Consider the following 11204-nt stretch of genomic DNA (forward strand, 5'->3'; position numbering starts at 1 on the left):
GGAGGGACAGGCACACATTCAATCAGACAATGTACCATTTTATGTACCATTTTATTCCTTATAAAATATATTTCATATTGTTGCTGTAAAAACATTACATTTCACATTTAAAAAAAAACAAAAAACTTTTTTAACAGTAAAAATAATACTTGGAAGACAGCTGGGGGAAAAGGCGCCAATAAGACAAATTCACAAATGGGATTTATCTCCCTCCCTCTCCCTCTCCCTCTCCCTCTACAATGTACCATTTTATGTACCATTTTATTCCTTATAAAATATATTTCATATTGTTGCTGTAAAAACATTACATTTCACATTTAAAAAAAAACAAAAAACTTTTTTAACAGTAAAAATAATACTTGGAAGACAGCTGGGGGAAAAGGCGCCAATAAGACAAATTCACAAATGGGATTTATCTCCCTCCCTCTCCCTCTCCCTCTCCCTCTCCTCCCCTCCTCTCTCTCTCTCTCTCCCCAGTCCTCACAGTCAGAACCTGGGAGAAGCAGAAAATAACAGGACAGATTTCTTCAAACAAATCAGAGTATCCACCTCCAAACTAATAATGTCCTCCAAGGACAGGAGCCATAGGTGTACCATCGCCATGTGGACATTGCTCAAAACGTTCTCTAAAACTGCAGAACTGCTTCCCCAGCCAGCTTCCAACATCACATAATTGAGTCCAATTACTGTACTCACTAGTCAGTCCTGGTGCTTTGTACCCGTGACCTCACTTGGCCACCGACATTCGGGACTCTCTCCGCACTGAGGAAGCCTGAGGGCAGGTTTCGTATCATTAAGGCTGGTCACGGTAGGCACCAGACTCCCAAGGTAACTCCAAGAAATATTTTGAATAAGGGTAACGCCAGTGAAATAAAGTTTCCCCAAAATAACTGCATTTGACGATCAGTCCTGTTAGTTTCCAACGTGCACCTGTGGCATCTTACCTTCTCTCAGATTCTGCTGCCCGGGTGGGCCGGGAAGTTAGGGAGAGAGACACAGAGATGAAAAAAACAAACAGGCATGATCGCTGGATCGGTTCACAAACCACCCCACCCTCCGAGAAGAAACAAACGGGGTAACCCCAAGGACAGACCACATGTCAAGAACCAACACAACAGCCACGAGGTTGAGGTGCGGGAAGAGGGACGCCAGAAGAGGCCGCCACCACCCGAAATAAGACAGGAGCAAATGCAGACAGGGAAAGCCGCACCAAAACAAAACACCAAAAGATAAAATAAAAAATAAAACCACCTCCGTTTTTCAATGGTTTCGTCAACTTCTTTCTCTCTTCCTTCTCTGCCCTGGGTACCAAAGACACGAAAAGCCCACCTCCCGTAGAGAAAACCTTTATATCCAGTTATATCTGCACAATCCAAACCGAGGGGGGAAATGAGAACAGCTTTTCTAAAGATGGGATTAAGAAGGGAAGGGGAGGGAAGGGAAGATACTGCTGGGCAGCATCCCGCATCTCACACACGCCCTCCCCTTCCCTCCCCCCTCCTTCCCTCCCCGAAAACGGACAGCGTGGGAGGTGAGAAGAATCAGGACAAGCTTTTCATTCTCGGGGAGGTTGAAGGGACAGGAAGGAGAGCCCTGGGCCACCTCCTGCTGGCCTGGCTTTGAGCTTTACCGAGGAAGAGATTCCACATACCTTTTTTCATGAAGCTATAAAAATATACCCCATCACCACCCAAGACACCTGTGCATAACTGTTTTTCCCTCTGTCACCAAACCCAGGTCCCCATCACCCTTCACAAGCCACGCCCTGTTCTCAGGTGGGCAGGTGTCCGCACACTCCACCTGCCTCCCGCGGCGAGGCATATGCGGCCAAAGGAGCTCCCAATAGCCAGGTATTTCCCCCTGAGGCAGGAGGTTTCCTCCTGGGCTCAATGACAGCCCACGGGGGGATGCTGCTGCTCTGTCCCCAGAGTGGCTTGGTGGGGTTTCCTGAGCCTCTGACATCTAGGGCATGGGTCCGAGGCAGCTGGTCAAGCAGGCCCCAGGGAATGGCCACAGTTCCTAGGAAGGAAGGCAAGGCTCTGAAACCAACAGGGGCTCAGCTCACCCCATCTTAACCCCTGGTGGGCATGGCACTAAACTCGCCACATCTCTCTCCTTCTCCGCAGACAAGCTTTGCTCATTAACCTCCTGAGCAATGCGGTACAGGCTCCCCTCAATTGCCGAGGCCTCCAGAAACACCCCAGGCTAACACACCAGGAGCTGGGAAGGCATCCCCTCCTCACTCCATTTCCTCAGCTCTCTCTCTAACCTTCTCCATCCTGTCCTCAAGCAAGAAGGTGCTAGCAGGTACCTGGGAAGGTCACACCACACTAAGATAACATTACCTCCTCATCACCAGGCTGGGCCAACCCACGTAACAAATCCAGAAGCCTCCTGCTTTGTGTCCTATCCCACTTGTCACCTAAGGGAGGGATGAGATTGCTCCCAAAGGGGCAGCTGAGCCATCAAACAATGAGAGACCTGCCAACTGCTTCTCCATCGGTGGACAAGCTGCCACTCACCTACCTACCTATGCTCTTCTCTCTCCTTCCCCACCAGCCCTGCCTGTGGCCTCGGGAGGGAAATGGGGAAATCCCTGGTGAAAGCAGAGGCAGAGAGGAACCTACCACCCAAATAAAGGGGAACTGTAATCAGATAAAGGCTTCTGAATACACCATAAAAGAAAACAAAGTGTTTTAGCAGAGAGCTTTCACAGATACGGAAACCCTCTCGCTTTTCCTCAAGGAAAGAGGAAAGAATATCAAGGTAGTGTTTGACCGCCACATGTCAAAAAGTGAATTCTGATCAGCCTTTTGGCTCAGCTATTTGGGGACAGTCTTTAAAAAACACCAAGTCTGGGCTTTGAGAAGCAGCCGCACAGTCTGTGTTGGGATGCCGCCCAACGTCTGAGGGGACCCAGATTCAGAGAGTTGTCACCAGAAGGTTGTCCTTTTACTTCCATGGGAGCTGCTTGGTGAGACAAGCTCTCCATTCTCCAGGGTTCAGGTGTAGAAGGGCTTGCTGCAAAAAAAACCCCCAAAAAACCGCCCAGATATCCCCGACTCTTCCCACCCCAATGGCAGGTCCTGCTCGCTGAGTCATCAGCCAGAAACTTTTTTTTTTTTAAGAAAAGTAAATTCATCTTGCTCACAGTCCTTTCTGGGTGAGTTGAGAAAGCAAAGAATTAAAAAATTTGATGCTTACACACTAATCCCCTGGCGAGAGGGGATGTGGGGAAGGGAGGCCCATTCATTCTTTGGTCTCTAGTTCGCTGCAGAATACCCTTGGTCAGTTTGGGCTCTCTCCTCCTTGAGGGGGGAAAAAATAGGTTGGTTTCTCTTTTTAAAAAATAAAATGTGCCCACAAGGGAGGGAAAAGGGGTTTAAGTATTAAACCTTAGCCAAGAGAGCCCACACTCCCAGTGTCCACTCTTTATCGGTAGGTGTCTGCTGAGGGCTCACGGGTCCGCCCGCCTTTTGTCATCTGGCTGCCGTGGGGCCGGAGCAGCGAGGGGGAGCCGGCCGGCCGGTTCAGTCCAGGAAGCGCTGGCAGGCCTTCTTCCAGCGGCAGGCTGTGCACCACTGGTCCCGGTGCTCAATGCCGTACACTTTGCGGCACTTCTTAGCCTCCCCGCGGGCCTTCCTGCCAAGGGAGAGTAATGAGGGCACGTCACCAGCTGGTAGTTAGCCCCGGAGAGTGGCCAGGCGTGAGGCTGAGCAAACAGGCTGTGTGTCCTCCAGCCGGCTCACCCCGCCCAGCGTGGTTCCCAGTGGAGACAGTGGGGACGAAAGCCAGGAGGAGGCGCTGGGAGCAGAGGCCTTACCTGGTGCTGCTCTGGGCCCTGGGTGGAGACGTGACAATCAGGTGAGATTTCATGGCAGGTGGTGGCTGCTGGGGCTCGCTGAAGCTTAGCGACCTGCTCCGGACCTGGGCACAGAGAGAGGGGCCATAAGCATAGGGCAGGCAGCCACACCCGCGGGGCCCCTCCTTGTGCCAGGAGGGCCAGCACGCCTTTTCCGGAGGGACATTTCAGACATAAGTGAACAGGGGCCAGGGGAGGGGAGCGGGAGAGTGAGGAGCAAGCCTCTTAGTGACGCTCATGAGAGAGTAGGGGCCACGGGCAGGGGAGCTGGCCTGGCCACTTCAGGGGCTGCTCCCTCAAGACTTAGAGGCATTCACCAAGGCGACGGCAAAGAAGGGATGGCACTGTCTCAACGCCACGTTCAGGCACCCAGGCTTCCCAGTGTGTGATCCCTTCCTACCAGAGATGTGTAAGACTAGAACCCACGGTGGGCGGTCCAAGTAGCTTCCAGTGCATTTTAGTTCAGAGGCAAGCCACCTGAGCAGTGGTCCAAGGTGGCCACGAGATTTCTGATCCGGCCTACACAGCCCCCACCAGCTCCCACCTTCTTGCTTGCCCTCCGCCCTCCTCCCCTCCAGGTTCCCCACATTCTCTCCCTTCTTAACAAGCACCACAGACACTCGGGCCTACCAGGGCACTGCCCCTGGCCTCGCCTCGTGATTTTCTTGGCAATACACTTGCATGACCTGGTTTCTTCTCTGCAGGCACCCTCCTTCCACCTGCTAAGAGGGGCTGGGACCCGCTGGAGAGTGCCAGGCCGGGGGGAGATCTTCACGAAGTGTGGGTGCTGCTGAGCAGTGCGAGGAGACGGCCCCAGCACTGGGTCTGTGTGGCAGAGCCCTGGGACTCGGAGACCGGCACACTCACCGGAGTGAGGGAGGATGCCGTGGAGGGGGCGGCGGCCCAGCTGATACTGGTGTAGATGTGCGGTGAGACGGGGATCTGAAAAGACGGCAGGGCCTGCGGGAGACAAGACTGCGTCAGCCCAGGTCCCGGCTCTCTGACTCCACCCACCCTCCCCTGACATCAGGATGCACAGCAGGTCTCTGGCGGGAAACCCTGGGATCCGCCAGAATGCCCTTCCCAAGAGAACCAGCAGAGTTCCCAACTCTCTGACGTTGTCTCCTTAGTCCTGGGAGGCAATCTTTTTTAGGAACCCCTCTCAGAGCTGGTACACACGCTAGCCGCATGATGTCATCATCACCCACCAAGAACACACTATAGGCAGTTCCCCAAAGACGGCCCAAAGCCTCCTGGGCAGGGAGCGATTGCTGCAGAAGGGTAGGGCGTCCCCAGCAACCACATGGAATTAGCAACACTCTCCTGGATGAACGGGTTTAGGTTTGTCTATCAAAACACCAGGCACAGTCTCCAACGGCAGCCAGGTGCCTGAAGGGCCACCTGAAAGTTGGTCAAACATGAAATAGCTAAGTGACCACTCATTCTAATGAGGAAGCCTGGCTCATTTTGTGAAGGTTTTCTGATTGAACGCACTGCTGTCTAATTACTAACCTGCCAGTCAGCCTGGAATCTGATAAAATCAAGCTGTGGGCACAAGAGCATTAAAAGAAAAACTGGCACAAGGTAAGCTGTGCATTTACTGAATACCTACTATGTGCACAGTGAAGACCATCCTAAATGACACCCCCTTCGTGACAACTTTCCTAACCACATGGGCATCCTAGCTTGGTCCTTCCTGTACCCACAACAATGTCTTGTGCCCCCAGGAAGGTACATGGACGATTATAATTAATCATAGTTACATATGCATTTCTCTCTCCAGCTAAACCGTGCATTTCTCAAGGTCAGTACAATGTCTTATTCTGTCTGGAAAGCTTACCCCACTGCTTGACACATAGTAGGGTTTTTAAAAATAGGTGCTGGATCATTTCTTAGTGTAACACAATTCTAGGGACTAGGATTTGCTCTGGGAAGCCCAATGACACGACTCTATGTGCCTTTATAGCCAGCGGTGTAACATCTCCCCTGTCCAAATCCATCAACCTGGGTGCTTGCAGGTTCAATCAGATTTCTAGTAATCACTCGTGACAGCCATCGAGGAAGAACTCGGGAACCCCCCTCATTTATCAAATGTGACTTATTTTCCTTTCCTTCTTTGTAGAAGTTAGAGTCGACCCATTTAGCTACAGGGCTCAGCCTCCGATCGGGGTGGTCAGTGGCCTTTGATCAGGCTGGTGGGTGACAGGTCAGACACGGAACATCCTCACGGTCGCAAGGCTAAGCTCCCAGAGTGCCCCAGCCATACCTGGTATGCATGGTCGGCCTGAATGTGCCAGAAAGAGCCGGGAGCTGACTTGCTGAGAGCACCGGAGGGCAGGTAGGATTCCAGGCCAGGGTGCTCTGGGCCCTGGGGCTGGCCTTTGGGAGGAGGCGGTGGAAGAATGGCGAGGGGCGGGCTGGTCACACCGGGGGTGGGGGCTGAGTCGGCGGAGGGGGTGCCAGCAGCAGCTGCTTCCTCCTTCATCTGCACTTCCGTGTAGTAGAAATCCTCCTCCCGCTTGAACTGGTCGGAGTCCACAGAGTCCCTGCGGGGGCGGGAGACACGCGGTGGTCAGGGACAAGCTGCCTCAGTTCAAACACAGGGGAAGCTGAGGCGAAAGAGGGGGTGTCTGCTCAGGGCCACCCAGCGAGTCAGGAAGGCGCCCAAGAGGCCACACAGGAGCCTATTCCCAACTCAACATCACAGGGGAGAACGTGCTTGCACATCAATGGGACTGTTTCTCCTGCACCTGAGGCTTCTCCTCTCTCACAGGGTGTACGAACCTCTCCTCCTGCAGGAGTCGTCTGACCCTGAGCCCTGCCACGGGTCCTGTCAGGCCCACCTCGTTGCTGTCACAGTCTCTCCTCCAGGGAAAGGGCTGTGAGCCAGTCCCTCAGCCAAGAGCACCCTGACTCTGGGGCGGCCGTATCGACGGAGCCCCAGATCCCCGAGGGAAAGCAGGGGCAGGCCTCGCCACGGGGTCTCCCCAAATCACCCTGTTTCTACCCAGAATTCTAACAGCTTGCATCCTACAGTGAGGCAAGATGACACACCCACAGACGGATGGTGCTCCCTCCCCATGAACAGGTAGACCAGTGGTTCTCAACCTTCCTAATGCCGCGACCCTTTAGTACAGTTCCTCATGTTGTGGTGACCCCCAATTTCATTGTTACAAACTGAACATAATTAAAGCATAGTGATTAACGACAAAAACAATATGTAATTATATATGTGTTTTCCAATGGTCTTAGGGTACACCTGTGAAAGGGTCATTCGACCCCCAAAGGGGTTGCGACCCACAGGTTGAGAACCGCTGAGATAGATCGACATTCACTGGGACAGGAGAGGAGGGTCCTTCCTTCCCAGCAAGGAACTCTCTCCAACAGGCCACTCGGCTGGGCCAGGGGCAGGCACCAGGTGGCGCTCTCCGCAAGTCATTTCCTTGGATGCATTCTGGGCTGTGGGTGCCCAGGCACCAGCAGGGTGGAGGAGACCTGAATGCTACCCGAGGCAAGCAGGCCCTGGGCCCCACACCTACCCCAGGTGGAGGGCCTTCACGTGGCGCTTGATGCCCACGATGGAGCGCAGGACTTTGCCGCAGTTTGGCCACAGGCACTTGTACATCACCTTCACCGAGTTCTAGGGGAAAGGAAGACAGGGTCATTGGGACACGTTTCTCTCCTTCATCCCCTTCCCACCCTCACCTCCTGGGGATGGCAGCCTCCTGCAAGCAAAACCTAACAAAAGGCTCGCTGGGGCCAACGAGACTGACAGGCAGGGGCAACGTGCCTCGGCCCAGGAGCCGGGCCTGGCGGCAATGCTTGGTGCTGTGGGTCAGACCCCACCAAAGCCTCAGGAGAGCAGCAGAAAGGCGGGGACCGGCACAGAGGCGGAAAGGAACCGGCATCGAAGAGAGCTCCTGGGAATGTCCAGAGGGAACAGCAGCAGAGGAAAACGAAAATGGGATGGAGCCCTAGAACGCCTGGGACCCGTGGGCCCCACGTGGACGTCAGCCTCGCCAGCCCGAGCTCACGCTCACATCACCACACACCTTTCTTTTACGTGGAGCTGGTTCGTCCAACAGGAAAGCGTCCGGATCAGTTTCAAATCCAGCATCGGTTTGGGGAGAACCAAAGGCGTCCCCCAGATACTTGGGGCTGGCCTGGGGGTGCGGGGGCGAGGGGGTGGAAACGCCACTGCTCGCACTCCAGTGCCCGCTGGTGGTGCTGCTGCCGCTGTCGGACACGTCGCCACTCTCCTTCCACGGGTCGCAGGCCGCACGGGAAGCTGGCGGAGGGAAGAGAGAGGACGCTCATGGGCCCGTCCCCAGACAGAACTTTGGGCACGGCCCTGTCTGCACCGACTCCACACGGACAGCCCAGGTCAGAGGCCACGACGTTCCCGATCGGAGCCTGGGTCCTGAGTCCAGTTCCTGGCTCTGGCTGTGCCACGTCAGGGGGGAAAACCCAAACCTCCCCTTTCTGAGCGTCAGTAAAAATGAGGAGACATTGCACCTCATCGCAGCAATGCCGCTGGGCAGTCCTGCTCGGCTCCAGTGGCCATCTCCGGCCACGGCCACGGCCACACTGATAACCACTGACCGACAAGCACACACTGAAACTTCAACTTGTATATTATTAAGAGAAAGAGAACCGAATTAAAATGTGTTTCTCACTGCCCGCCTGGTGTGGCTCAATGGTTGAGCATCGACCTATGAACCTGGAGGTCATGGTTCAATTCCTGGTCAGGGCACATACCCGAGTTGTGGGCTCAATCCCCAGTGGGGGGTATGTAGGAGGTAGCCGACCAATGATTCATTCTCTGTCATCATTGATGTTTCTATCTCTCTCTCCCTTTCCCTTCCTCTCTGAAATAAAAGAAAAATATATGTGTGTGCTTTTTAATGTGTTTCTCACTTTATATGGTTTTTGTTTGTTTGTTTGTTTGTTTACTTTATATGTTTTTTAAAAAGGCAGGAGGCCTAGCCAGTATGACTTCCTGGTTGATTATCAACCTATGAGCCAGAAGGTCACGGTTCGATTCCCGGTCAGGGCACATACTCAGGTTGCAAGCTCGATACCCAGTGTGGGACTTGCAGGAGGCAGCCAATCAATGATTCCCTCTCATCATTGATGTTTCTCTCTGTCTCTCTTCCTTCCTCTCTGAAATTAATAATTAACTATAATAAATAAATAAATAAATAAATGGCAGGAGGAAGGGGAGGGGAAAGGTTCTCTCTAGGCCTAAAAGAGTGGGTGAGAAAGTGCACAGACATGTGCCGGAGATCACTGGACGCCTTCCCCACAGCGGAGTAGGATGGAGAGGCCAAGCTAAGAGCTTGTGGACCAGGCTTTCTTGAAAAATCCCTATTGATCACTTAAACCCAGGCAAGCCCATCAAAAACTGCCTGTGGGAGCAACCACACAGCCAGCTCTACAGCCACTGGGACGTGTACCGTTCATCAGAGGTGACGGCAGCCCAGGGGCTGCTTTTACCCACCAGTGACAGGTTTAGAGAAGATAAGCCCTGAGAGCAATTCAGACCAATGGCAGGTGCCTGGGTGACGCCGGCAGGCCCTGAACCTGCCGCCTGCTCCCAGCACTGTGTCCGAGCAGGAGGAAGATCACCGTGAGATGTGACACTTCCGGTGTTTAAACTGCCTGTCTTAGGGCTACTTCAGGCCCAGCCCAGACTCTGCCATCGCCCAGGCCATAAGTCCCGATTCCTTGATAGGACACGAGAATCTGACATTCTCAGACATGGAAATAGCAAGAGAAGAGGGAAACAGTGTGGTGCCCATGTCCCCAACCGCCCCAACTCCCACCACGGGCAGGCTTTCCACGAAGCCTCCTCCATAACCTGGGTTCTGAGATCGACGGACACGTCCTTTGTAGCCAGGATACAAATCCGACTGCTTTTCTCTCATCCTGCTCCATATTCCCAACTGAGCCAGACACCTGGGGTAGACACCCAGCATTCATGCTGCATGTTGCCCATGCAGGCTCTCAATCATTAAGTCACACCTGCCAGCAGAAGTCCACCCACACAGCATGGGATGCTATGAGCTCTTCCCTCCCTAAGTATCAACTGCCAAGTCTCAAAGCTATGACTCCCTGGAAACCAAGAGTTTATGACATATATACATGGGGCTTCCAAAATAGGGGAGCCCTTTGGGGAAGAACTCAGGAGCCCCAACAGCCCAACATGTCCAGGGCCTCCACACCCCCACTCAAGGAGGGAAGAGTGAAGAATCAGAATGCTACCTCTAACACAATCAGGACTCTGGAGAAGAGCAGGTCAAACACAGGGAAACCCTACAACACAGCAACCTTCCACAGGGAGCCATGCAAATGGCTCAAATGCTGGAACTGGCAGATTGGCACACGGAGGAAGACAAATATTTTAAAAAGCAAAAGGTTAATTTCACAAATTAATCTATACGTTGTAAGATGAACATAAATTACCTTACCTTCGATCATGCGATTTTCTAGGGGAAGTACTAGATAGTCTATGCATGAAAACCAAGTACTCCTCTGCAAGAACACAGCAATGAGAGCATACAGCGAACCTCTAAGAAATATTTATAATCCGCTCCGGTCTCAACACACACACGTGCGCAGGACCACCCTAACAACACAGACACCAAAGGGAAGAGTGGTTTCTGTGCAAACAGTATCCATGGTTAGAGCAAGGTGTGGGTGACTGTGTAGACCCCACCTTGCGGCAGAATGCTTCAATATCATTCGCTGCCAAGGAAGCCTTATATTTCCACTGATTTCAGTCATAAGACCAGACATATAATGGAAAAACATCTTTAATAAACTACTACATTTTGTGTCCAAAAGGGACTTCAGATGTCAGGATCGTGGCATATTATGTTAGATGTATATGTGTTGGTGTTGGGTGTGTGTGAGTGTGTGTGTGTGTGTGTGTGTGTGTGTGTGTGAATATTATATATGTATTCTACACACACATATATACACAAAACCTGATGGGAATTGAAGTCAATGATTTTCTTTCCCTTTCTGATACTTTTCTGGATCCTCCTCCTATTGACCAACCTCCTGGATCTCCTAAACTCACAGAATTTCCTGAGAACTTAAAACTGACTCCTTACTTCCCCCGTTGTGTTTGTGTCGCTCTCGGTGCTAACAGAGCAGATGCACAACGCATGCCAGGCTTCACCACAGGTGGGATCAGACACAACAACTAACTAGCAAAGTCGTCACTGATGACGGGCTTTGGGTGAAGGAAGCAGATTTGCTTCATCTCTCCTTTGAATTGACTTTGTATCTAGAAAGATGACTTAGGAGGGATACTTGTAAAGGCCACTTTCCTGCT

General features: G+C 52.5%; 1 protein-coding gene across 4 annotated transcripts in view; it reads right to left on the reverse strand.

The window, feature by feature from the left end:
- Positions 1-3339: 3339 nt before the first annotated feature.
- The window catches only part of ZNF395 (zinc finger protein 395), a 27845-nt gene continuing 19980 nt past the window's right edge, over positions 3340-11204 (reverse strand). For 3 of the 4 annotated variants that reach the window (XM_015571158.1, XM_015571159.1, XM_015571162.1), the window contains 6 exons: positions 7915-8150; positions 7402-7502; positions 6129-6408; positions 4730-4822; positions 3824-3927; positions 3531-3642 (listed from right to left, as the gene is read on the reverse strand). In XM_015571158.1, coding sequence (XP_015426644.1) covers positions 3531-3642; positions 3824-3927; positions 4730-4822; positions 6129-6408; positions 7402-7502; positions 7915-8150 — 926 coding nt within the window. Of the gene's footprint in view, positions 3643-3823; positions 3928-4729; positions 4823-6128; positions 6409-7401; positions 7503-7914; positions 8151-11204 lie in introns of all 4 variants that reach the window. The other variant, XM_015571161.1, reaches the window with a different exon arrangement.

This window comes from Myotis davidii, unplaced genomic scaffold (genome assembly GCF_000327345.1).
Source record: "Myotis davidii unplaced genomic scaffold, ASM32734v1 scaffold524, whole genome shotgun sequence".
NCBI classification, from domain to species: domain Eukaryota; kingdom Metazoa; phylum Chordata; class Mammalia; order Chiroptera; family Vespertilionidae; genus Myotis; species Myotis davidii.